The sequence below is a fragment of the Bos taurus genome, chromosome 3 (genome assembly GCF_002263795.3).
Source record: "Bos taurus isolate L1 Dominette 01449 registration number 42190680 breed Hereford chromosome 3, ARS-UCD2.0, whole genome shotgun sequence".
Classification (NCBI taxonomy): Eukaryota; Metazoa; Chordata; class Mammalia; order Artiodactyla; family Bovidae; genus Bos; species Bos taurus.
In genome coordinates this window covers 113026231-113053492 of record NC_037330.1, presented here as the reverse complement: position 1 = coordinate 113053492, position 27262 = coordinate 113026231, and the positions used below count along the sequence as shown (strand labels likewise).

Here is a 27262-nt window from a genome sequence, read left to right as displayed (position 1 = left end):
TCCGGAAACTTTGAGAAAATAAAGGTTTATTACTTACAGGACCTGGAAGGTACACAGCACACCTGGGACCACACAGCAAAGTCACAGATAAAGAGAGCTCAGGGACACGGGCCTGGGGTGTTCTCCCTTTATTTGGGTCGAGGTGGGGGCGGGGTCTAGAGTTTCGAGGGCTCACTCTTTACTGGTGAGTTTTAAAACAGAAGAGAGGGGAATTTAAAGCGTACCAAGACAAAAGAACAAGTGGCTTGAAGGATCTGCTACTGAAATCAACCGAAATCTCTAAAACAGAGGCGCCTCAGTGGGGAGAGCCGGCCTGGCTGGGCTCTAGTCCTGTGGCTGGCAATGTGTTTACTCAAGATAGCCATCACTGGAGCAGATGCCTTTTTGAAGTGGATGCCTCGGCAATCAAAGCCTAAGTCAGGCACTTGCATTTCAAAAAAAAGGAGAAGAAAAAACAAAACACACACAAGTGTGAAGGCTCGCTCTAGGGTTGCGGAGGAGGAGGTCACAGAACGGGGATAATGCCGGGCAGTGCTCACCTTTCCTTGGCGGTATCTGTGAGCGTGGAAGAGAGGAGAGACATCTGTTAGCATCCGTCCTGTCTAGCAGAACTCTTCTTCCTTCATTAGGTCACTTTACAGGTGGAGCAATAAAAGGCCCGGAAACACGCATTTTATGAAAATTGCATGTCATTCCTGCTTCTTGGCCAGGCCCCCTCGGAGGGCCTTCCTCCCTGCATTTTCGTTGTTTTTGTTAAAATAGTCATTTATTGATCTGGCTGCTCAGAGTCTTAGTTGCGGCACATGGGATCTGGTTCCCTGACCAGGGATCAAACCCGGGCCCCTGCATTGGGAGCACAGAATCTTAGCCCCTGGAGCACCAGGGACGTCCCTCTCCCTGCATTTTTAACCATCACTTCCTCCAAAAGTTGCCCCCACAACCTATACCTCCCCAGATGGAACAGCCACAACCTCACCTCTAGACCCTCTCCCTGCTTAACCTCACCCCCTCTGAGGCTGGGCTTCTCTTTTCAAAGCCTTTCTCCCTACGACATGCCCTTTGGACCTTGTCCAGATCAGAGTCCCCGGGAGCTATTAATGGCCCACCCCATGTGGTGGAAGTACACCGGGTCCACCTTCCATGTCCCGCTCTCTAGGGGTGAGTCCTGGGACTTGACACTGAACCTGCACCCCAGAGGCTGTTGAGGGATGAGGGGACCTACCAAGAGGCTGATGCATCAAAAACAACACTGAGCAAGAACCATCCTGGACACCCCGCTTTGGTGCTGAGCATAAAATTATACTAAGTGCAACCAACAGCCCTGAAGAGAGTTGAATTCTCTTCACCTGAATTCTCTAAGAATGTTCTAGACAGAGGACAGTAAAAACTCAGTAGCATTTCTCTAGCACTTGCTGCATACAGATCACTTGGCCTCTAGCCCTGGCAGGCCTTCTTAACTCTAGTTTATGCTTCGTCTGTTTAGCATCTCCTCATCTAGACTCAGGGAGTCGGGGACCAGGCTAGTGAGAGAGATATGAGCGTGCATCTGCAAATGAAACTTGGGACGCATAAACCTCTGGGAATCAGAACTCCTAGTCCGTGGGGTAATTTGTTCTTTCTCCCTGAAATCTGGCAGGATGAAAGATCATTGTCTTAGCCTTGATGTTGTAATATGTTCAGTATAAGGGCCATAATGACTGGAACATGAAGACGTCATACCCAGGAAAGGAATAACCCCACTTCCCCCAAGAGAAGTCCTAAAGCCTGTTCACAGGGCCAGAAAAGGATGTGACACCAGCGATGACATCTACTCCGGTCATAGTTTTAAAATGGCCTTTTAAAATGTCCTTGAAAGGGACCAGAATGCATCTCAGTCTCACAGAGTTTAAAATAGTGCTTTAATGACACAAGCATAAATGAATAATAATAATAAAAAAAAAATATGGTTAGGCTGTGTGTTTTTCCCCCAAGGGAAGTTTTTGGCAAAGCACATTGAATATTTGAATCCAAAATATTTGGAAGACATACTTTGAGACAAAATAGTTTTGAGAAAAAGCCAAAATGAATATGGGGGCTTATTCTGATGTTTAAATGCTGTCTCATTATCAGTGTAGAAAGGCTTTTTATAAAATGTAAGAAAAATAAACCCCACTTGTTTACACCACTTTTACTTAAAATGTTCTTAATTACTATAACTCTAGAGGGTTCTCATCCAGACAGGTCCATTTTTCTTTCCTGCCAACTAAGCCACCTTAACACACAGTGGAGAATTCTTCCTCAGAATTTCTGAGATTGCATCCATATTAATTTTGCTGGTTCATTTATCTCTTTCAAAAGAACTGTGCTGTGCTTAGTCGCTCAGTTGTGTCCAACTCTTTGTGACCCCATGGACTGCAGCCCACCAGGCTCCACTGTCCATGGGATTCTCCAGGCAAGAATACTGGAGTGGGTTGCCATTTCCTTCTCCAAGGGACCTTCCCGACCCAAGTATCAAACTTGGGTCTCCTGCATTGCAGGCAGATTCTTTACCATCTGAGCCACCAGAGAAGTCCAATTCACGTGTCATACAATTCACCTATTTACATGTGCAGCTTTACAAGCTAAAGCCTTCTGGTTTTTAGCTTGCTCACAGAGCTGCACAACCACAGCTTCATTTGGTTTTAACATCCATACAAGAGCCAATGGATTGACAATTCAAAGGAGCCCAGGCATTAGGATCCCAGCCTGACCCTCATTTGTAGTAACGTCTGTATTCTCATCACAACTGCCACTCTCAGAAACACTCACTTTCTAAATTCTTATTAATGCTCTCAAATGAAACACGAAAGCCTCAGGCTGTCAAATTTATCTTTTGCCTGAATTTTCTTTAAATCTCAACCCAAGCCTATTTATAGCAAAGCGTCTGCTTTTAAATCATTCCTAACAAAACCTAACAAGATAGCCCACATCCAAGCAAGGATGCTACATCCTCTGGGCACTCACTGGATCCGGACAAACCGCCTGGACCACTGGACGAGCGCCCTGACATAGTCGCTGAGCCCTGGTTTCTGGGAGGGCCCAGGGCACTTGAATGTGGCCAGCAACCTCGGATGCCTGGCCCCGTCCATGCCCAGAGATGTGGTCAAGGAAGAACTAGCAGTGGCTAAGTAAGAAATCCGTGGGTGGCACAGGACTAGAGAAAGCCAAGACGAGGCGTGACTGACCTGGGTCCTCTGGCTGGGGATGCATGAGGCGGAACGGCACCTCAGTGGCCACTTCACTAGAAGCAAAGGAGGCAGAGCGGTCAGAATGCACATGGTTGTAACTGCACAGCCGAGAGCTGTGGCTGCAGAGCTTCGAGAAAGATCCCCAGGCCTCAGCTGAAGGACGACTCAGCGAGGTCCAAAACAAAACAAACCAGAAATCAGGAAGTGGTCAGGAAGGAATTTTTAAATGTATTCCCTGGAATGTGGTCCGGAAACTCCACTTGCACGAGGCTGAGGCAGCCAGGATTTTGGGGTCCCCCTTCCTCCTGGTTATTAGTTTCAGGGACATGCTAAGTAGTGGGACGTCCAGGGACATAGTGTATGCCAAGTCAATTCAGTTATGTCTGACTCTTTGAGACCCTGTGGACTGTAGCCTCCTCAGGCTCCTCTGTCCATGGGATTCTCCAGGCAAGAATACTGGAGTGGGTTGCCATGCCCTTCTCCAGGGGATCTTCCCAACTCGGGGATCGAAAGTAAGTCTCTTGCACGGGCAGACGATTTCTTTACCACTAGTGCCACCTGGGCTCCCCTGGTGGCTCAGGGGAGGTAAAGAATCGGCCTGCAATGCTGGAGACCTGGGTCTTGTGGAGAGCAGTCCCTTGTGATGAGCAGAGTCCAGCCAATTCCAGAAGCTACAGGACTCTGAGGTGGCTTGGAATTTATACAGAAAAAGGAGAGCAGGGAGTCAGGAAGGGGCAGAAGGAAAATCTGGACACAGGAAGAATGGAAAGGGGTTGGGGGGTTGGCGGGGGACAAGGGTTACTCCCTGTTTCACCCAGGACCCACCGCCTCCCACCCTGGGGTCACCGCTTTGGTCAGATCTCATCTGTTGATAAGGCGCCCTGGTGGGTCCCCGTGTGGCCAGGGCCTAGGAGAGAGGTTGTCCTGGCTCCACGGGAGCAGGGGCGACAGAGTCAGTGACGGAGTATGTAAGGCCAGCGCTTGCCTCAGACGCGTCCTGCCTGCTGCCTCTGTGTGCCTGATTTAAAAGGCCACTGTCACTATTCACAAAGGCCCAAAGATGGAGACAACCCAAGTGTCCAGCCGCCATGAATGGACGAACACAACGTGGTCCACTCACAGCATGGGCTGAATCTCAGCCACAAACAGGAGAGAAGCACTGACGACAGGGACACTGCGAACGCGCCCAGCGGGGGCTGGTCACGAGGAGACAACTGCCTGATTCCGTTCATACAAAGTGTCCAAATGAGGCAAATCTGCAGAGCGAAGGTAGGTAAGCAGTTGCCGAGTAGTGGGGAGAGTGGGAGAGATGGCTCCACAGGCACGGGGCTTCCTTTTGGGACGGGCACGGGTACAAGGACCGGAGAATGGGGACAGTCACGCAACTCTGTGAGTGTCCTTGACGCCACTGAACTCTATCGTGTGGTGTTTTTTTCTGTTTTAGTGGCACCGAGCGGCATGTGAGTCTGTTTCCTGACCAGGGATTGAACCTCTGCCCCCTGCATTAGAAGCACAGTCTTAACCGGTGGACCACCAGGGAAGTTCCTCAACTGCACAGGTTTAAATGGTTAAAATGGTAGACTTCGAGTTATGTCCATTTCACCCCTGAACACACGTGCGTACTCACAGGGGCAACTGCGTGGAGTGTGCCTGTTCTCTGAGGGTGGCTCTACGTGTGTGTCTCCATCCAGGGGCAGACCCAACTAGTCTCCACGAAACACCCCAGCCTCACACCCGTCAGCCAAGGTCCGCACAGCGTGAGCGGGCAAGGTTCCCCACGTCCTGAGCACGACACTGGGAAACCAGCCTTCACGGTCCTGTTTTAAACCCCGGGTTTGTCCCCTTCAGACCCTGGAATCAGGCAGAGAAGGACGGCGACGAGGCTTACCTGGATGTGAGCTCTCCCAGAAGGCTAGGAAACAAAAACACAAACAGGGCTGTGGGGACTGTCCACGGTGGCAACACACCCCTCCTTGCCGTTATTCAGAGATGGATACACCCCCCTCGGGTCCTTCATCACCCACAACTTTCAGGATCTTTGTGCTCCTCACGGTGCACTCCGCTATTCCTCTCTGCTTGTGACTCCATGTCTTTCTCAAGTGGATTAGTTAAAGCCCTAAAGTTCAAGAATAAACCCCAGTCCAGAATTTCTCTCGTGGCCACAAAGGTCACCATGAAATACCTGCTAAACGCTTACCTTGACTGCTACATTCGACTCTGTTTTAGAGCCTCTGAGAGAAAGTGAAAGAAAGCACCATACACTTTATAGATATAGACACTATATATATATGTGTGTGTGTGTATATATATATACATATATCTCATCTCATATCATATATATCTTGTCCTTGCTGCAGCGCATTTTGGATCTTAATTCCAGAGCCAGGAATCGAACTTGTGTCCCTGGCGTTGGAAACACAGAGTCTTAACGACTGGACTGCCAGGGAAGTCTCAACACTATACGCTTTGTAAAACAGGACAACTACAAGCTGTGTTAACAAAATCTGCAAAATCAACCCATGTTCTACTTTGTGGTCCCAACCAAAATTTGGGGGAACTCTTCGTCCACTGAGACTTATGGAATATACACATAGATTTGCCTTGATGGCTGAACTACCCAGGACTCATTAAGGTAAAAGGCCACTTGGCCTTTGGCAATGGAATTTGAAAAGGAAAATGAGAAGTTGAGTTTTTCCCTTTTGACGAGATTTCTTTCTTTTTTTTTTTTTTTTTGGACCATACCACGTGGCATGTAGGATCTTAGTTCCCCAACTAGGAATTGAACCACACCCACTGAGTTGGAAGCACACAATTTTAATCACAGGACCACCAGGGAAGTACCTTGGTGAGATTTTTAAATTGAAAGAAATTGAATTTAAAAAAAGACGGAAAACCATTTCCTCAGAACTATGAGATATCTGTGCTCTAGTGTGAAAAGGAGACTACCCAGTCCTGTAATGATTTTGGGGGGCGAGAAGGCCCCCCATCATGGATGGAGCCTCCTGAGACACACTGTGACCTCATTTCCCAGCAGCCTTGCTTTTCTGAAGAGAACTAGAGAGCTCTTCAAGGAAATTAGAGATGCCAAGGGAACATTTCATGCAAAGATGGGCTCAATAAAGGACAGAAATGGCAGGGACCCAACAGAAGCAGAAGATATTAAGAAGAGGTGGCAAGAATACACAGAAAAAACTGTACAAAAAAGATCTTCATGACCCAGATAACCATGATGGTGTGATCACTCACCTAGAGCCAGACATCCTGAAATGCAAAGTCAAGTGGACCTCAGGAAGCATCACTACAAATAAAGCTAGTGGAGGTGATGGAACTCCAGTTGAGTTATTTTAAATCCTAAAAGATAATGCTGTGAAAGTGCTAAAGTCAATATGCCAACAAATCTGGAAAACTCAGCAGTGGCCACAAGACTGGAAAAGGTCATTTTTCATTCCAATCCCAAAGAAGGGCAATGCCAAAGAATGCTCAAACTACCACACAATTGCCCTCATCTCACACGCTAGCAAAGTAATGCTCAAAATTCTCCAAGCCAGGCTTTAACAGTACGTGAACCATGAACTTCCAGATGTTCAAGCTGGATTTAGAAAAGGCAGAGGAACCACAGAGCAAATTGCCAACATCTGTTGGATCATAGAAAAAGCAAGAGTTCCAGAAAAACATCTACTTCTGTTTTATTGATAACGTCAAACCCTTTGACTGGGGAGATGACAACAAACTGTGGAAAATTCTTCAAGAGTTGGGAATACCAGACCACCTTACCTGACTCCTGAGAAATCTGTATGCAGGTCAAGAAGCAACATTTAGAACCGGACATGGAACAAAATACTGGTTCCAAATTGGGAAAGGAGTATGTCACGGTTGTATACTATCACCCTACTTATTTAACTTATATGTAGAGTACATCATGCGAAATGCTGGGCTGGATGAAGCACAAGCTGGAATCAAGATTGCTGGGAGAAATATCAATAACCTCAGATATGCAGATGACACCACCCTTATGGCAGAAAGCAAAGAAGAACTAAAGAGCCTCTGGATGAAACTGAAAGAGGAGAGTGAAAAAGCTGGCTTAACACTCAACATTCAAGAAACTAAGATCATGGCATCTGATCCCATCACTCCACGGCAAATAGAAGAGGAAACAATGGAAACAGTGACAGACTTTATTTTCTTGGGCTCCAAAATCACTGCAAATGGTGACTGCAGCCATGAAATTAAAAGACATTCCTTGGAAGAAAAGCTATGACCAACCCAGACAGCATATTAAAAAGCAGAGACATTACTTTGCAAACAAAGCTCCGTCTAGTCAAGGCTATGGCTTTTCCAGTGGTCATGTATGGATGTGAGAGTTGGACTATAAAGAAGGCTGAGCGCCGGAGAATTGATGCTTTTGAACTGTGGTGTTGGAGAAGACTCTTGAGAGTCCCTTGGACTGCAAGGAGGTACCCGTAGTGTATGTGTTTTGCAGTCTGCTTTTCTACCTTTTTCTCTGTAATGTTACATCAGGCAGAATTGTGAAACTAGACAAATAGAGTCTTTCTCAAACCCTACCATGTAATTGGTAGAATTTGTGGACCTTTCTTGCTTTCTGTCTCCCAATTGCTGGGGAACAAAACCATTCAGATGGCTGACAGCCAGACAGAGCAGGTGGCATGTTGGGGCGTGGACACTCACCCTGACACCGTGAGCTTCACCTTGATCTGGTAAGACACCAGGATCCCCATGACGGTCTTGTCTATTCCCTCCTTTATGCTGTTCAACAGAAAAGAAAAATGGAAGAGTGCAGAGGAGCAGTAGGAAGCAGAGACCCGATGGATCAACCCTTCTCCCTAGGCTCCCCAAGTAGGGGGCCACCCTCTCCAAGAGACCAGATCATTCATGTTCTGCTGCGTCCTCACTGGGGAGCTGGAAGGCAGCCCTGACACTCGGTGGATCGGGGGCTCTGGATTTGTCATCATTCAGTCACTAAGTTGTATCCAACTCTTTGCAACCCCATGGACTGTCACATGCTAGGCTTCCCTGTCCTTCGCTATCTCCTGGAGTTTGCTCAAACTCATGGGCTTCCCAGGTAGCTCAGTTGGTAAAGAATCTGCCTGCAATGCAGGAGACCCCGTTCGATTCCCAGGTCGAGAAGATCTGCTGAAGAATGGGTAGACTACCCAGTCCAGTATTCTTGGGATCCCTTGGTGGCTCAGCTGGTAAAGAATGCATCCACCTGCAATGCAGGAGACCTGGGTTTGATCCCTGGGTTGGAAAGTTCCCCTGGAGAAGGGAAAGGCTACCCACTCCAGTATTCTGGCCTGGAGAATTCCATGGACTGTATAGTCCATGGGGTCACAAAGAGTCAGACAAGACTGAGCGACTTTCACATTCATGTCAGTTGAGTCGGTGACACCATCCAACAATTTCATCATCTGTTGCCCCCTTCTCTTCCTGCCCTCAGGCTCTCCCAGCATCAGAATCTTTTCCAATCAGTCAGCTCTTCTCATCAGGTGGACAAAGTATTGGAGCTTCAGTATCAAACCTTCCAATGAATATTCAGGACTGATTTGCTTCAGGATGGACTGGTTGGATCTCCTTACTGTCCAAGGGACTCTCAAGAATCTTCTCCACAGCACCACAATTTGAAAGCCTCAACTCGAGGCTGGGGACTAGGGATGGGCTTTGCTCTACCACTGACTGACCCAGTGTCCTTGGCTGAGCCTTTCATCTGGTGAAACCTCAATTTCCTCATCCATGAAATGAGTAGAAATTCACCTTTCTTACCAAAGAAAGCATGGAGAGACGGGCTGTTTATATACTACTCCACGAATCACAGAAGGTCTTTACAAACGCACATGCCATTTTGAACTTTGTGATTCCTTCACCCCTGAGTTCCTGGATCTAGAGTGTTGTCTTCCTGTTTGCCCATCTCCCAGAGCTCACAGACATGCTTAGAATCTAACACGCCAGCTGGAAAATCGTCCTCAGAAACCCTTTGACTCCCATGATCCTCCTTTCTGCCTGATGTTCACTGCCCCAGCTGTTCGTCTCAGAGCTTTTCCAGACAGCATCACCTGGAGGCGATTACTGGGGCCGTGGGTCACACAGGATGGGGGTGGGGGTGGTATGGGGAGCTGGCAGTGAGCCCCCAGCCTGGTCACAGTTCCTACCCCAACCCTCAGGGCTCATCCCACACACGCTCCCAGGAACAGAAGCCCCGGAGGGCAGTGAGGAGTGGCAGGGGTATTTGACTTAGAAGCTTCGATCTAGTTTTTACTGGATCCGCTGGCTCAATTCAGCCCAACATTCTGAGCTGGGTCAGCAGATCAGTGCTTAGCTTCATTTAAATTGAGCTGACGTCCATAGCCCTCAGGACCCCCTGTTCCTTACCTTTCCAGATGGAAATGAATAAATGATGTTTCCATCCTTCATGAGGCACTCAGTTCAATGCTAGCTGATGCTATTTCTCAGAGGTACTAGCTGACTTTTCTGGAGCACTCGCTGTGTGCTGGGCCCCACATTTGATGTGGCCTGTCTCCCGTAATCCATGTCAGCTCTCATACCCTAAGGATGGGGAAACTGAGGTCCTCGCTCAGACAGCTGATGGGGTGGCCCAGACAGAGCAAGGGAGCGGGGCTTCGGCACAAGGCTGTCTCCAGAGCCCAGAGCTGCAGTCGCTACATCATGGCAGGCGCGGGCGAGGGATCCCCGCTTGGGCCACTGAGTGCTGGCTTTGCACCGCCGGCCACCACACCACGTGCCAGCCGTGAGCCCAGGACTAGGACGAGAAGGAGCACAGAGCCCTTCCCCCCACCTCCCCCAGCACCGAGTCTCGGGGGCTCACATGGTGCTGGAGGCCAGGTTCGTGTCCTCGTGCTTGATTTTCCCATCCAGGGCGATGCCCCTTCTCTCACGGTTGTTGGCCAGCAAGGGCACCAGCGTCAGCGTCTTGGTCAGCGAGCTGTTTGGCGGCACTTTTTCCCTGCAGGAAGAAACACGGCCAATTTAGCCAGTTGCTCTTACAGGCTTAAGGCCACCGGGGCCCCCAGGAGACCTTGTCTACGCTCACGCAGTTCCCAGAACCCACGTTCCCCGCGACTTGTGGGAAAGGCAGCCCAGAGGGGCTGTGCATGTCTTATGAGAAGGAGGAGAGCATGAGTGACGTCTCACAACAGGCTGGCAGCAACGTTGGAGCATTTCTCAGCCTGCTCCCATGGCTGAATTTCTGGAATGTTCTGTGGGGTGAAGTGAGACCAACTGGCCCAAGGATCAGGGACCACACCCTGTTTTCTCCCAAGACTCCATGAAGCACATGATGGGCTGCAGGGCGACTGGTCAGTACCAGCAGAGAGCCCGGGCTGGGTGTCGTCCCGGTCAGGAGGACCAATGTGTGCCCTGGGAGTCTCCGATGTGAGCTGGACAGACTGGGAGGTTTGGGGTTCATAGCAGCACAGGCTCTTTCTCCCCCAGATCTCCTCCATCACCAACCAGGCAGGGCGTTCCCCAGCATCTGATAGACACAGGGACCCCCTGCCAGACGGTGGGCCTGGGTGTAGTGGAGGACACCTCAGTGTGGTTTCCCCAGGTCAGGCAGCGTCCCCAGCTCACAGAGCAGCATCGGAAGCTGGAGAGTCAGCTCTGCTGCCGCGAGCTGCCCCTAGGCCTATGCCAACAGCCACTGCGCAGCCTCACGGGCTCTCTGATCGCAGAGCCCAGGCGGGCTCTAGCCATGTTCCTGGCATAACCTTCGTCCCTGTGCCCGGCCAGGAGAAGACAGGGCCCCAGAAGCCCTGCCCAGGAGCCAGCCTCGGGCCCTTTCCTCAGCCTGCCCCCAGACAGACGGGCAGCCCCACTGCCAGCCTCCTCTATCTCCCTGGGGAGTTGAAGGCGGCTGTGGCTTCTCTAGCCTCCAAGTGCACACAAGAGGCTCCTGGGCACACCCTTTACAGAATCCTGCTTGAGACAAGGTGGCCCACATCCTTGCATTTGGGACTGGGGGGAATCTTCTCTTAATAAGCTTGGTTTGGGCAGCAGAGTGACAGAAGCAGAAATTACCTTGTCAACATAACTACCGTAGAAAGAGGCCCCGGGGCTGGGCTTGGACTATGGTCTGTCCTGCTGCACCCTGGCCAACAGCCTCTGCCAAGACCCTGGACCAAAGCCCCACCTGGCCACGTCCCAGCACCTTCGGGATCTGGGACTGCGTGGCGGGTAGCAGCAGGGGCATCAGGGCTGACCTGGTTCCCAGGTGGCCTGCCTACCAGAGCCCCCAGAGCCTCACTTTCACTCCCACATTTTTGAGGGTACTGAGGATGGTGTCCAGTTTTCTGGGACTCTTTGATGCAAAATGAGCTGAAAAGAGGACCGGATAATGGGGTATATTAGGGGAAACCTCCGCTGGGGACCATTTCCTCCTATCGTTGTTGGGCACATGCCAACAGGTGAGCCAGGAAGACTTCCAGGCACCGATATGGGCAAGGATGCCGTCTGAAAGTAGAACTGAGCCCGGGCCTGGCCTGGCGGAGGCAGTCAGAGGTTCATTTCCTGCCTCTTCTCCCCTGAGATGTAAACTCAGGCCAGGTTCTGCTTTAAGTAACAGTTTATCCCGAAGTGGCCTTTTAAATATTATGTAATGTTTTCTTGCTGAATCTGCTGTCTTTCCTCACTCCACCGCCTTCCTCCAACGATGAGAGTATTTTTGTCCTACAATGGGGCTTGGAAAACAGGAAAACACCTTCCCAAATGATCCTTCCTGGGTGGGGGGGTTGGTAACCCCCCGAAAGCTGTGAACCTGAGTGCCTAGCACAAAGCAAAACCGGTCAGGTCTCTTGCTGCACCGTGAAGAAGCCATCGCAGGATTCTCATTTGGGTTTTACTGTTTGTTTGTTTTCCATTTGATTTTTATTCTAATGGAGGGAGAAAAGTCACTCATGACAAGTGGTGGAGTACTGAGATAGCATTCTAATCTCCTCATCATGGTACCAGATTTTCAGATTGTGGAGATCAAAAGATAGAGAACCCTCATGTGGGCTGACAGGTTATTTGATGACCTGTTCTGGGGGTCAGAAACAGTATCCCATCCCTACCCACTTATTTAAGGATCAATAGAAAGCTCTAGCCCTTCCCGCTGTGACGATTCAGGCTTCCTTTTTCTGCTCCCCATCATTTCCTAGCTCGACCCAGCTCTCAGAACTCTTGTGACTTTGCAGCCCTTGAAGTGAGAAAAGGGGAAGGACGTGGCAGGCTGGGTAGCCGGCTGACCGCTCTACTTCCTTCTTCAGCAATGACCGAAAAGGGGAACTTGACAAAGAAGCCGGAACCGCCCAGGAAATAGAAACCCAACCCGCTACTCACTGTGCTTCCTCCGCAGCCACCGTCTTGATGTAATAATCACTCGAGTAGAGAACCACGTTGGTCACTTGCTCCACTGCAAAGGGGGGACAGCGTAGGGAGGCTCGGTGTGGGGTCCTGCATGCTGCCTTCTGGGGGACCTGGCTGGCCTTCCCTCTCTAATGGCCATCTGAGTGCACCTCTCAGGCTCAGCTTTAAGGCTGAGATACCTGTTCTGGCCTCAGGCCAGGCTTCCCAGGCCACGCTAGTGGTAAAGACCCCGCCTGCCAATGCAGGAGACATAAGAGAGGCAGGTTCCATCCCTGGGTCGGGAAGGTCCCCTGGGGGACAGCATGGCAACCCTCTCCAGTATTCTTGCCTGATGAATTGTGCAGCACACAATTGTTTGTGGTTGTGGTGTGGTGGATAGGAAGGTGGGCTCTGGGGCCAGACTACCTGGGCTCAAATCCCTGCCTAGCCATCAGCGCTGGGGTAGTAGAACTTCCTGAGCCTCAATTTCCCCATCAGCAAAATGGGGGTGATAACTGCATCTAACTTATATAGTTGTTATGATGATTAAAAAGGTGATTTTTAATTTTTTTTTGTCACACCTTGTAGCATGAATAATTTCTCCAACCAGGGATTGAACCCACACCTCCTGCAATGGAAGTATGGAGCTTCCTGAACCACCAGGGAAGCCCTCAAAAAGATGATTTTTAATTTCCATGTAAATCAAATTTGAGAATCAAAAGAAATAATTTGTGTAAACTGATCAACACAGCGCATAGCCTATACAAAGTTCTCAATATCTGGCTTCAGAAATTCAATAGCTTCTTTCAAACATTAGGGGTCCAGATGTTAGTATTCATAAAATTTTGAGAAACAACTTAAAAAATAATTATCAAATGGTACTTTCTCCATCCTGCTGCTTTGTGAAATACCGTAGGGAACACTACATACAACATGCTAAATAAATCACACCAGGTCCTACAGAGACTTAAAGGCATAGAAACTAAACTCACATAAAAACAAAGCCTTAATGTAAACACGTATATTAGCACTAAGAAAAACCTAGAATATTTCAGTATGAGTGCATCCGATTCCTGAGCCTTATCTATGATGGACAAGAGGGAGAGAGGAACGTAGTGGATGGCACTTAGGTAACCAGCTGTCCCGGTCTGCCTGGGACTGGCCCGTTTCAGCACTGGAAGTCCTTGGTCCTGGGTCCTGGTTAACCCAGGACGGTTGGTCACCCTAAGTCTGTCTCGGTCATCAAGGGCCTGAGGGAGAAGTGGACGGACAGGTCTCCCTTCCAGGTCATTCTATCACGTCTTTTTACTTCGCCCACATGAGACCGAGTTCACGGAGCACCCCCCTCACTTTGACGCCCTTTGACCTGAGGCAGTGTGCTGGCCCAGTGGACCAGTAAGTCAGAGGCCCCTCTCCCGAATATACGGGAGGCCGGGCCATTACATGGTGACACAACAGCAGCAGTGACAGTGGGGATGACCATTTACAAAGCATGTCCAGTGCACTCAATCAACAGATCATGAAACCCGGGACGGTAGACCAGGAAGGCCTGCTGTGACTGCCCGCTGGACTCTGAGAGGATGTGCACAGCACGAGCCCACAGGAGAGCCCAGGGTTCCCAGGCTAGGTCCCTCCCACTACTCTGTGCAGGAGGGAAACCCTCCCCCTCCTCCCTCCCCACCGAGACCTGGACCCTCCAGGAAGGCAGGACAAGGAAGGACGGGAAGACATCCTTTCGGGGGTGCTGTCCCAGGATGGAAGACGGCTCTAAGCTGAGCAGGAGGCTACAGAGAGGACACTTAAGGGACCTCCTCCTCTAAGGTCCTGCTGCCCTGACAACAGAGACAAACGGGAGGTTCCAAGGACCCAGGAGGGCCTGAGAGACCAGAGGAGAGACCCGGGAAACATGGCCACTGGGGACTTGCAAGGCTCTGCCGTCCAGCCTGGAGCAGAAGGTCCTACCTAGCACTTTAATCTTCTTCACTGTCTTCTCTGTGCTGTTGGTCACGGCCACGGTCACAGGAATGGGTTCCCCGTGGTAATAGATCTGAAGAAGTTAGCAGATGGGACAGAAAAGGGGAAGAGAGCCTGGTCATGTCTTTCTAAACTCATCCCAGTCCTTCAACTGGAGGCAAAGTGGCTGAATTCCCACGCTTTTGAGGAAGGCAAGGTGAAGGCATCGTGGCTCCTGTGGGGATGTGTCTGGAGCAGGCTCTGCCCTGTGTGTGGGAGGCCGAGGAGATGGCATGGGCTCCAGCCACAACACCCAAGTCCTGAGTGTCACGCAGAGCTGGCCGCAGGGCGCTTGAGCGGGATTATGAAGTTATTTGGGGCAGAATGAGTGAAAAGAGAGGAGAATGTGGTGAGGGGGCAGAGGTAGAGCTGGTCCAGTGATGACTCCATGTTACACCAGACGGGCATGTTGTTGCACACACACACACACACACGCATGCACACACATGCATGCACGTGCAGACATACATGCACACACATGCGAGCACACCACACATGCACACTCATGTATGCATAGACACACATGCATGCACACACGCGTGTACACACACACATGCACACATACGGTCTGCTGGGCTTCTGTCAATGTGTGTGTGACTCTTGTTGACCAGAGGGACCGGAGACAGCTCTGGCCAGCGGTTCTTCACCTTTCTTGGCCATGACGTTCACACGCGACACAGCCACCCCCTTACCGTTACTGCCCAACTTCAGTGTGAGGGAAGCAGACAATCTGTAACACCCCTTGACGCGGCACTAAGAGGCTCCCTGAGGCAGCGATGGGTGGGGGGAGCAAGCCTTCCCCAGGTTGCCGGGACCCATGATGAGTAGAATGCAGGCCAGTTTGGCCCTAGTCTAAGGGTCACCTTCACTGACTCCAAGTTATGAAAAAGTTCAGTCATCCTCATAGGTCGGTATTTACCACTACACCCAAGACTGCCCACAGCCCACCCCCAGCTGAGGGCCTGGGCGGGCTCCCCGCAGGCCGGCTCCACAGTCACCTCTTTGCTGAGCGAGACGGCGAGGCGCAGGGGCTTGTCCGACATGAAGAACTGCCAGGAGGCCTCGGCTCGGGGCTGGGGACCCATATCGCGTGGCGCGTGCTGTACCTTCCGGATCAGCAAACGCACGGAGCTCCTGCGGATGAGACGTCGTGGATGAGACGTCACGGACGGTCCCAGGATCAGCACCTGGGCCTCCTCAGGATGGCCCACCAGGTCACCCCCCACCCCCCGCCTCATCCCCAGGCTAGGATCCCTCGGGGATGTTCCCGATGGATGCAGAAGGACTGGTAGCCGGGTCAGGTCTGGGGGAAGGGGCCTCGAGGGTGGTGTGGACCCATCTGCTCTCCGCAGGCCCCTCTCACCCTCCGTGAGGACCCCGGCTCGGGCTCCTCTGGGGTGAAGCTGCGGTGGGAATGTGTGCCTACGTTAGGTTTCAGAACTCTCTACAAATCTGATGCCTTGTCATTGCCATTCAGTACAGGTGTCCTCTGAGTGTGAATGCTGAGTATGAGGGGCAAGTGTTGAGGGCACAGTTGGAAACCTTATTCAGGAACAAGGAAAATGAATGCCAGGGCCTGGGAGGACAGGAGTCACTGCCTAGTGGGCAGAGTTTCTGTTTGGGGTGATGATAGCATTTGGGATACAGATAGTTTGGGGATATTTCCCAAATGCTATCATCATTTATATAGCATTCAGGATAGATATATCATCATATATATATATATCCCATATGTATTATTATATATATCCCAAATGCTATATATAGATAGCAGACAGTATACAAGTGGTTATACAAGGTAATGACTATGTTTAATGCCACTGAGCTGTACCCTTGAAAATGGTTAAAATGGTCAATTTCGTGTTATGTGTACCACCACCACAACAAAATGCAAAAGAAGAAGGAAACTCAAGGGGCTGTGGAGGCTTTCAGGAGCTTACACGAACCCTTGAGGTTGAACGCTCCTGTTATTTTCTGCTGCCTTCCCACTAGATGGTCAGCCATGGACACCCACCCCAACTGTAGATGGTCCCTCCTGATGGTCCTGACCTGGTTCCCACTACACCAGCCTAGTGGGAAGAGTCTGTCTTGCAAACATAAAGTAAGGGGCGGTTTCTTACCCCCACCCCTTAACCCTAGACCCCTCACCTATTCCCACAGCCACACTCTTACTTCTTGGGAATTTTGTCCTCTTCCACATCTGTGCTGTGCGTGGCGAATGCTTTGATCTCAAAGTCGACCCCACAGCTCTGCAAGGGGGCAAGAGATGAGACAGGGCTGCGGTCTGCACCTCCCTTCCAGAGCTGGATGGGGTCACAGCACACTCGGGGGGATGTTTCGTGGCACTTTTTTTTTTCTACATCAGCCATCTGCTTTTCAGAGCTGCACCAGTAAGACTTGATCTGGGGACATCCCTGGCGGTCCAGTGGTTAAGACTTCGCCTTCCATTGCAGGGGGTATGCGCTCGTTCCCTGAGCGGGGAGCTAGGATCCCACATGCCACGGGGCAACTAAGCCCACAGGCCATAACGAAGACCCGGTACAGCCGAAAAATAAAATAAAAAATTTTTAACTATTGTAACAGATTTAATAAATAGTTTAAAAATGGTCCACATTAAAAAAAAAAAAACCTTAAAAAAATAAAGACTAGATCTGGAAGTGTACTCATGATGAAATAATGGCATTAGTGCAAGGAGAGTGCCAGGGGCCCTGAGGCCTTAGCAAAGGGCACCAGCCTGCAGGCCGTGCCCCACCAGCAGCTGCAGAGGGTGAGTCAGGCATCCTGACTTGTCCTCGCCTCCCTCCGCCTCTCATGGCGTCCAGCCCGCCCTCGGTCAGCTGCCCTCGGAAGTGGCCATGTGGTTATGTTACTGACGGTCCACTGCCTGCAGCTGGGGACAGGCGCAGTGCTCCCAGGGCCCGCGGGGGCCCACGGACACCCCTGCTGGGGCTCCAACGCCCGACCCCGGCGGGCAGCTGCTCTGCGGCTGCAGCCAAGCATGGCCAGGCTGCCAGGGGACCTGGCACTGGCAGCTCTCCCAACTTCTGAAGAGAAGCTGGAAATGGAACTTGGAGAGAAGGCTCCTGAATTTTAAATCAACAAAATTAAAAAATCTTGCACGGGTGGAACAGATGCATCTGCCAGCCCCTCTGCCCGCTCCCCACCTGGCCCCAGCATGATCCCCCACCCCACGTTAACCTCCTTCTCTCTTGTGTTAACACGACACGGTGGGCATGGGGGCACCAGCGTGGGGATGGGCCCTCCACCAGCTAGCACGTGAGTCACAGTCCTACTAGTCCTGTGAAACTGTGGACTCTCAACAACGCTAAAACCTAGCTTGAAAATAAATACGCATCCGTACCCACCAGCACTTGGAGTTCTTAGCCCTGTGTTCTCGCCGCGCCGCTCCACGCCCACCCCATGCCGCTTCCCACCAAGCTGAGCTCTCCCACCTGTCTACCTGGGGCATGTGCTGTTCCTTCCTTGTGAAACGCTTATCACTTCTCTCTCTCTATTCATATTGAGCAGCTCCTGTGCGTGCTCCTAGACCAGCACCCAAGCCTTCTCAAGGAGGAGAGAGATCGTCTGTTTCACTCACAGGGCTGCTCACGGTTAGGAAATGCGCAAGGTGAGTGATGGACTCATCTGTTATCCGTTCTCTCTACTTTGGGGTGTGTCTGAACTCTTCCACAACAAGAGGCTCAAGTATTACAACCTTGCTTGTTAATTGGCTATACCTCAATACAAAATAAAACGTTTAAAATTAAAGAATAAATAAATAAAACAGATTGTTAAAAAAAAAAGAGGCTATTTTAAAAAGCCCTTTGAAGGAATGAATGAATCCCTGGGATTCATTCTGGAACCAACCTTGCCCACATCTTGCGGAGCTGGCTGCAGCATCACCGAACAGGGCAAGTAGTCAGGAAACTGTGGAAAGAGACAACAGATCATTTCTTTCAGAGAATGTTATTCCTCATGTATTCCACCATGCATGCACGCTCAGTCGTGTCTGACTCTTTGTGACCCCATGGACTGCAGCCCACCGGGCTCTTCTGAACAAGGGATTCTCCAGGCAAGAATACTGGAGTAGGTTGCCATTTCCTCCTCCAGGCGACCTTCCTGACCCAGGGCTTGAACTTGAGTCTCTTGTGTCTCCTGCATTGGCAGGCAGATTCTTTACCACTAGTGCCACCTAGGAAGCCCATAAATACATATGTATATGTATGTATTATATATGTAATGTGTATATATGTATACACACACACATATAATATATATATATACACAAAACATAAACCTGACTATTTTAAGCATACAGTTCAGCAGCATTAATGACATTCACATTGTCCTGCAATGGTCCCCACCATCCGTTTCCAGAACTTTTCCGTCATCCCAAGCAGAAGCTCTGTACCCATTAAACATCAATTCCCCAATTCCCTCCTCTCCCATGCCCTGGAGACCACACTTCTACTTTCGGTCTCCATGAATTTAACTCCTCCAGATCCCTCATGTAAGTGGAATCACACAGCATTTGTCCTTAGGCGACTGGTTTCTTTCACCTAGCATCACATTTTCAAGGTTCATTCTTGTCGTAGCTTGTGTCAGTGAACTGTATAACTTTGGAGGAATATGTAATCCTAAGACCCATAAACATGCTAGTGAAGAGGGTGGCTACCCCACAGCGAGTCCAGGATGGAGTCATCAGAGGCAGGCACTCTGGCCCCAGGGTCCCTCGGTTCCACCAGGGATTTCTCTTCCGTGACCCCCCCAGGCTGTGCTCAAGGCTACAGCCAGGATCTCATCTCACTAAGATCTCCTGGCTCACGGGGAACTCTTGCCTGCTTAGAAACTCCTCAGGGCCAACTGAGGGGCACTTCTTTCTTTTTATAGAGTGAAGGCGTGACACGCACGTATAATTAGGTGGTCGGATGCAGTTTAAATATTTAAACTGTAGGTTGAAACCGTGCCTTCAAAGGCTAGGAGGCTATTTTCAAGGACTTAAAAAAAAGACAATGACAGCCCAGGCAATCTAGAATTTCCTCAGTTATAGAAGGGTGCAATTTGAAGGCCCGCATATGTGAAGCCATTTCTCTGGCCCCGTTCCTTGGCCACCGGTCACATCACAAGGTGCTGGGGGCGGAAGGAACCAGTGCAGTGGTGGGGATGGGGGCGCGCAACGTCACCCACCGTGAGCAGGAAGGGGTAGGTGTTGGCCCCCAGCTTCTTGATGAGGCTCTCCTGCAGCCTCGTGGTGGCGCCCGAGGCCCCCACGGGAGGGAACACCTGGACCTGGGAGAAGTAGAGGTCCCTGCGGAAGCTGAGGCCCATCACGTCGATGTCTTCCTGGCCGTAGCGGAAGGCACACGTCAGAGACACGTACACTGGGAGAGAGACAAGAAGGGTGCGCTTGGCCAGTCGGTCGGTCGGCCCGGCACCCCTGCCTGGGCTGACACCGCCTGCCTGTGGTCTCGGCATTCAACCTAAAGCATCCCGAGGGGATGGGACCTGGGGACCTCACCACCCAGCTGGCCCTTCCCTCCCTCTGGCTTGCGTTAATTACTCCAAAGGGCTGGCTTGGAGGGCAGCGAGGCCCCTCAGACAGGCCAGATTTTGTCTCCTGACTCCACTGTTTCCCACATCCTCCCCACTTTCCCTCTTGATCCACCAGCTCAGGGACCTCAGGAGGCTTTTCAGCAGGGTGAGGTCACTCAGGGTCTGAGGGTGGGAGGTCTGTCTAGAGTTGAGAGGGAAGGTGAGAAGCAGAGGGGAAACAGAGCTAGGGAAAGGACTGCCTGATCTGGGCGTGGCCGCGAGGGGAGTGAGCTGGCGCTCAGGGACCAGGTGGAGAGATGAAACCAAGTCCCAGAGGAAATCCGTCTTTTCACATGGCTCGGAAACTTCATCGAGCTTTCTCTAAATCAGCCGCACTTGTGAAAATTCACTGTGGTTAGACGGATGTAAATGGTGCCCCCGGCGGACCAGAGGAATTATATGAGACTACACCTCTTGTGTAGGAGGAGAAGAGGGCAACAGAGGATGAGATGGCTGGATGGCATCAGTGATTCAGTGAATGTGAACTTGAGCAAGCCCCAGGAGATAGTGAGGGACAGGAAGCCTGGCATGCTGCAGTCCACGGGATCTCAAAGAGTCAGACATGACCTGGCGACTGAACGACATGTGTTTTGAGGGTGGACTGTTTACAGCTGCGTTAATGTGCTAAATAACTGCACGAGGTGCCCTGTGCTTGAACGGAAAGCACGTCCACCCACGTCCTTGGGAGCCGTGGGTTGAGGATTTTGTCTATGTCCGCTTCAAGGATAAGTGCCCTTGGCGCTAAGCTCAGAAGAGTCACTGATCACTTGCTTATCCCTCAGCCGACATTTGTAGGAACAAGGTGCCCAGAGATGACCTGGTTTATGCCTGCCTCTCCGGAAAATGCTTTCCTGGCCAAGCGTGTGGGCTTTCAGGGCTGGAACTGGGCTCCTCCTGGTATAAGAGAGGAGCAGGGCTCTCCGGAGAAAGCAGAGGAGGGCAGTTGTCAGCCTGTTTCTGCCCTGTCCCCGGGATGCTGAGGGCCCTACAACTGACATACTCCAGAGCACATCTAGGGGTAGGAACAATCCTTGTGGGTTGCCGACAGCAACGACTCTAAGAGGCACATTTTTGAATGGAACTGAGTGATAACTCAGATGGGCTCTCATTTAATTTACACAACCGTTACTAGCATCAAATTCCTTGCCACACACTTCACAGCAGCCAGAGATCACTGAGCATGCTGTGCTGCTGTGGTCCAGAACCACCAGCGTGTGCTAAGTCGCTTCAGTCCGACTCTTTGCGACCCCATGGACTGTAGCCCCCCAGACTCCTCTGTCCACGGGGATTCTCTAGGCAAGGGTCCTGGAGTGGGTTGCCATGCCCTCCTCCAGAGGATCTTCCCGACCCAGGGACGGAACCCAGGTCCTGACATCTCCTGCACTGGCAGGCGGGTTCTTCACCACGAGTGCCACCTGGGAAGCCAAGAACCACCCGAGTCAGCATAAAAAACTCTGCCTTCCAGCAGCCTCCATGCCTCGATTTTCAGGTAAACTCAGAAAGGAGCCCTCCTGAGTCTGCCTGGACATGGAACCACAGGACACGGTGGAGAGGGGCGTGAGCATGCAGTCTGCGGAGGGGTAGCCCTGGGCTCTGGGCTCCGTCTGCCATCCCTTATCTGGTCGGCTCGAGCAAGCGGCTTCCCTGAGTTTCCACCTCCTTCTGGGAGATGTGGACAGTGGGCTCTGGTGAGGACAGAGCCCATGTCCCGAGGATCGTACAGGGGAGTGTGGATGAGAGGCCCGAGGCGCTGGCAGTGAGAATGGGTGTGCAAGGGCTTCCCCATCTCTTCTTGCACGCTCACACACACACATCCCGTTCCTGCTGCGAGCCGAGACCAGACCCCCACTCCCTGGAAGGTGGAGGAGCATCCCTCACCTCTCTTGCCCTTCACGAGCTCAGGATCCACCAGCACGACGCCATCTAAACCAAGAGAGAGAGAACAGTGAGGGTGGAGGATGTGGAGGAGGCTGGAGACTTCCTGAAGTGTGTGTGTGTGTGTGTGTGAGAGAACATCACATGGAATCCATGTTCATTACGGGAACCTTAGAAACGGAAGTAAACAAAGGGAAAAAAGTCACCCCATTTCCACTACCCAGAAACACCCATTGTTGAGATATTGATGCAGAAAGATTTATCCAGATTAGATGCACTTATGTAAAACTTTTCACTAAAAAAAAATGAGATCCTATTATACCGTTCAGCTCACTGCTTTCCTCACTCAACTGTATATTGCAAACATCTATTCACACACACATACACACACACTCACATAGTATGTATTAATCATTTAAATTGGAGCAAATGGCCACACATTTGCTCCAATGAACAGATGTATTATAAATTATTTAATCAAGCTTCTCTTGTTAGGGTATTTAGGATGTTTCTGATTTTCCCCATTATAAGTAAATCACAATGAACATCCTTAAAGATAAATCTCTATCCACGGTAGAATTGAATGTGGCTTTTAATAATATAAATGCCAAATGACCTTCTAGAAAGGACATTGCTGAAGGACATGCTCATCTTACTGCCTAAATTGCCAGTCTTTTACACTCTTTAAAAAAAAAAAAAAAACAAAGAACAATTTGAGTTGAAGTAATTATAGATTCACAGGAAGCTGCAAAGATAGCACAGAGAGGTCCCCATGTATCCCTTATCCAGTTTCTTCCAATGGTTACATCTTAGATAATTGCATACAATCTCAAAACCAGGAAGTCGACATGGGTACAGTGTGTGTATACTTCTAAGTCGTTTTATCAAATGGAGATTTTGTGTTAGCACCGGCAGTGCGGACAAAGAACTGTCCCCTCACCATAATGATCTCCCTCCGGGGCTGAGCCTTTGTAGTCACACCCAGCTACCTCCCCCCACCAACCTTAGCCCCCTGAAACCACTATTCAGTTTTCCTTTTCTATAATGTTGTCATCTCTAAGATGTTATAAAAATGGAATCGTAAAGCATATGGCCTCTTGAGATTGGCTTTTTCCACTCATCATAGTGCCCTGACACTTACAAGCTGTAGCATGGGTTGGTAGTTCATTCATTTTTTTTTTTTAACTTAAAATTGAGTTAAAAATTTTTTAAAAAAATTGATGGTGCATTGTGGCATGTGGGATCTTAATTCTTTGACCAGGGATGGGAAACCATGCTCCCTGCAGTGGAAGCCCGGAGTTTTAACCACTGGACCACCACGGAAGTCCCTGGTAGTTCATTCTTTTCCACTGTCGAGTAGCATCCCAAGGCATGGACATGCCCCAGCGTATTTAACCTCATTCACCTATTGCGGGACATTTTGGCTCTTCCTAGTTTGGAGCCATGACAAATAAAGCTGCTGTGAACAATCACATACAAGTTTTTGTGTGAACGTAATCTTTCATTTCTCCGTGATAAATGTCCAGGAATGCAAACTGGGTCATATAATAAGCATATGTTTAGCTTTTAAAGTAACTGCCAACCTGATTTCCAGAGTAGCTGTCCCATTCTACATTCCCACCAGCAACGCCTGAGTGATCCAGTGTCTCCACATTCTCGCCAGCATTTGGTATGGTCACTGTTTTGATTTCAGTCATTCCGACGGGCGTACAATGGTATTTCATTGTGGTTTTAATTTGCATTCCCTAACGACTAATGCTGTTGGACATGCTTCTTCTTTTCTTGTTGTTGAACATTTTCCTGTGTGCTCACGTGCCACTCGTATATTTTCTTCAGTGAAATGTCTTTTCGTTTTGTTTGTCTATTTCCTAATTGGATCTTGTTTTCGTTTTCAACTGGTGAGTTTTGAGCTTTCTTTATATACTCCAGAGATGAGTCCTTTGTCTCTCTCACGCTCTTTAAAATTGTCTCCAATCAGCCGGTGGCGCCTGGATGATGTTTTAATTTGCATTTCTTTGATTAGATTATTAACCAAGTCAGATTTTTTTAAAAAAAACACAAAACTAGTCTCACCCTAGACCTTCCCTAGTGGTTCAGTGCATAAGAATCTGCCTGCCAATGCAGGGGACCCTGATTCGATCCCTGGTCTGGGAAGATTCCCACACGCCGGGGAGAAACTAAAGCCCGTGTGCCACAACTACTGAGCCCGAAAACTGCAGCTACCGAAGCCCACGTGCCTAGAGCCCATGCTCCACAACCAGAGAAGGACCGAGATGAGAAGCAACTAGAGAGGAGTCCTGCTCGCGGCAACTAGAGAAAGCCTGTGCAAAGCAACAAAGACCCAGTGCAAGCAAAAAATAAATAAACACATTAAAAAGAATCTCACCCCAAACTCGACTTACCCACAGGCTCTACTCGTTCAACGTGGTCTATGTAATCTCTCTTCCCCAGGTAGATGGTCACCTGTGAGAACAGAGGTGGGTTCTCAGTGGTCAAAGTACCCGCAGGTATTCATGTTAAAAATCCGCAACAACGGAAGAGGGAAAACAGCAACAACGGAAACATTTGCCCTCGTTTGGAGAAGGGGAGGCGCCTGGCGCTGCTGCTCGGCCTCCCTGTCCTCCTCTCGCCCTGCTTGGCTGTAGGCAAGGCTGTAGGCAGAGACGACGGACTGCGGGCAAGGTGTGGTCTTTTCTCAGCCCCTGAAACTGCTCCAAGGAATTCTTCCTATCTCTTCAGGAAGACCCTGTTCTCCCCGCCTTTTCCCACCGAGCCCAGGTCTCCTGTCAACCAGGCAAACTTGGTGGATTCGTTGCTGATTCTTTCGTGGAAAGTGACGCTTATGTGCATGAGGCTCCTGTCAGCTGTTTACACGTTGAACCTTTCATTTCTCGCTGTGATTGAAATGTTTCTCCTCACTGTTAGAAGAATTTCTGGACTCAGCAAGAGGCAGATGTTCTGGCGTCCCTGAAATCCTATCAGGTGAGCATCTATACACGTACACCTGAAGAAGCGGGGAAAGCGTCCTGGCTGGGGACAGATAACCATCTCCCAGCCCTTGTCCTGTCCGTTTCAACGCCCCTGGCAGCAAAGGTCCCTTTACCACCCCCATCTGTGGGAGAGCGTGGGTTGGATTCACCACCACCCACCACCTTAAGCCATGGCACTGTGACCGTGGTGGTAAGAATTCTCTCACGCATCTTGCAGCCATCACCGTGTCTAGCGCAGTGTCTGGTACAGGCAGGAATTTAATCAACATTTGCTAAGTGCATCAGTGAGTGAATGCATGGATCCTGGCTAGCTCCCTCTTCCCCAAGCCTCTGAAATTCATATGTCTCTTTCCGTGGACACTTAAAATAATTTCTGTTGGCATTAAATCATCTCCTATATCTGCTCCCCTGTAGCGGTCATCCAGGAATGTATCTCCGTGGCTTCAAGGTTATTTGTGTGATTGATGTTGAAGCACCTGATCATAACCAGGTGCTGGGGGTAGCTTATGGTGAAAGGATGCTTTCTGGGTAAAAAAAAAAAAAAACTCAGTGTGTAAAATGCCCAGAGCCAAGAAAACGCTTCTGGAACTGCCTACGGTTTCACCTGCAGGTGCGTAGCCACCAAATGGGGATGCAAATGGCCAGAAAGGGTCTTACAGGACCAGACCCTAAAGATTCCAGGAGGATGTGGAAGAATTTGAAACAGGATGAAAGGCCTGCAATAAGGGGTACGTGGTGCTTGTCCTGTACCAGGCGCCAAGCTAAGTACATGGAGCACATTATTTCATTTAATCCTCACAACTACTTTATGGGCTAGGGATTAAGCCCGTTTTATGGAGGAGAACACTGAGGCTCTGGTTGCATTGGCAGCAAAGTGGAGAAGGGGTTGGCGAGAGGAAAGCCAGGTAGGCAGCTGAAAGTGGTCGGGAGGAGGGCGAACTGAGGAATGAACAGGAAGGGAGACGGTAGGGGGACAGAGAATGTCTTCCTCTTTTTCAAGCTTTGCTGTGAAGGAAGGAGAGCTAGAAAGGAGATGGGGTCAAGCGGCATTTGCTGTTCTTTTTCTTGTGTTTAAGATGCATGAGGTCAGTCCTTGTTGTCATGCTTAGGATGGTACTGGTAGAGAAAGAGAGATGGCCCCAGAGGGAGGAGGCTTTGGGATCGGACCCAGAGGAGGTGGTGGGCCACGACCCAGGCTGTAAGTAGCATGAACCTCAGTGGAAGCAATAGCACGTCCTCTGCCGCAACTGCAAATGAGGAGAAGAGACAGGAGCAGGTGGGGAGAGTGGGGTGGATGAGGCGAGGCTCCAGCCGGTCTGCTGCTTACCCATCCGACAGCCACGCACAACATCTTCCTGGATAACAGTCACCAATCATCGCATCCAGGGCGCACCATCCCCAAGCGGTTGTGTTAAGAAGGCCACCCCAGAGGATCGTTCTTTTCCCTGCCCAGTTTTACTGAGATATAATTGACATATTGTTTAAGGTGTACAATATAACGATGTATGTGTAAATCACAAAGCCATAGCCACAAAGCTATACGCTAAAACTGAAACTCCAATACTTTGGCCACCTGATGCGAACAGCCGACTCATTTGAAAAGACCCTGATGCTGGGAAAGATTAAAGGCAAGAGGAGAAGAGGACGACAGAGGATGAGATGGTTGGATGGCATCACCGACTCAGTGGACAAGCGTTTGAGTGAACTACGGGAGATGGTGATGGTCAGGGAACCCTGGTGTGCTGCGTGCAGTCTGTGGGGTCGCAGAGTCAGACACAACTGAGTGACTGAACTGAACTGAACTGAATAGCCACAATAAATTTAGTTAATATCCATCATGAAGGATGATTCTTGAATGGCCTGCTCCCACTCTTTTGGCTCAGGATGGGCTGAAGGTGGGCATGTAATCAGTTTTGACCAACGAGGTAAAGAGAAGTCTTCTGGAGAAATACCTCCTCACCCTTAAGAGACCCCAGGAATCAACAGTCTTTTCCTTCTGGAAGGAAGTGAAGGTGAGTTCCCTGAAGCTGGGGCAGCCGTCTTGCCACCAGCCAGAGGATGAAGATCGTAGAAGATGGAGGAGTGGAGAGATTCGGAGAGAAACTGACCCAGGGCCCTGGCACACCACGCCCGAGGCCAGACAAAGACTTGCAGTGGGAATGATCCTAATACGGAGAGAGTCGTGGATGAATCATTTTTTCCTCCTAAATACAAAAATTCTAAGTTTCCCAG

The 27262-nt window shown here is 50.2% G+C and overlaps 1 protein-coding gene across 3 annotated transcripts in view; it reads right to left on the bottom strand.

Moving 5' to 3' along the window:
- SAG (S-antigen visual arrestin) overlaps positions 1-27262 on the bottom strand; it is a 41423-nt gene that overhangs the window by 724 nt on the left and 13437 nt on the right. Inside the window, 14 exon segments of one of the 3 annotated variants that reach the window (NM_181000.2) lie at positions 13-424; positions 540-555; positions 3204-3259; positions 5095-5118; positions 7893-7970; positions 10045-10182; positions 12555-12627; positions 14523-14607; positions 15572-15707; positions 16746-16822; positions 18441-18500; positions 19761-19954; positions 22044-22088; positions 24443-24503. In NM_181000.2, coding sequence (NP_851343.1) covers positions 418-424; positions 540-555; positions 3204-3259; positions 5095-5118; positions 7893-7970; positions 10045-10182; positions 12555-12627; positions 14523-14607; positions 15572-15707; positions 16746-16822; positions 18441-18500; positions 19761-19954; positions 22044-22088; positions 24443-24503 — 1050 coding nt within the window. In that variant the 3' untranslated portion in view covers positions 13-417. 3 annotated transcript variants of the gene reach the window in all.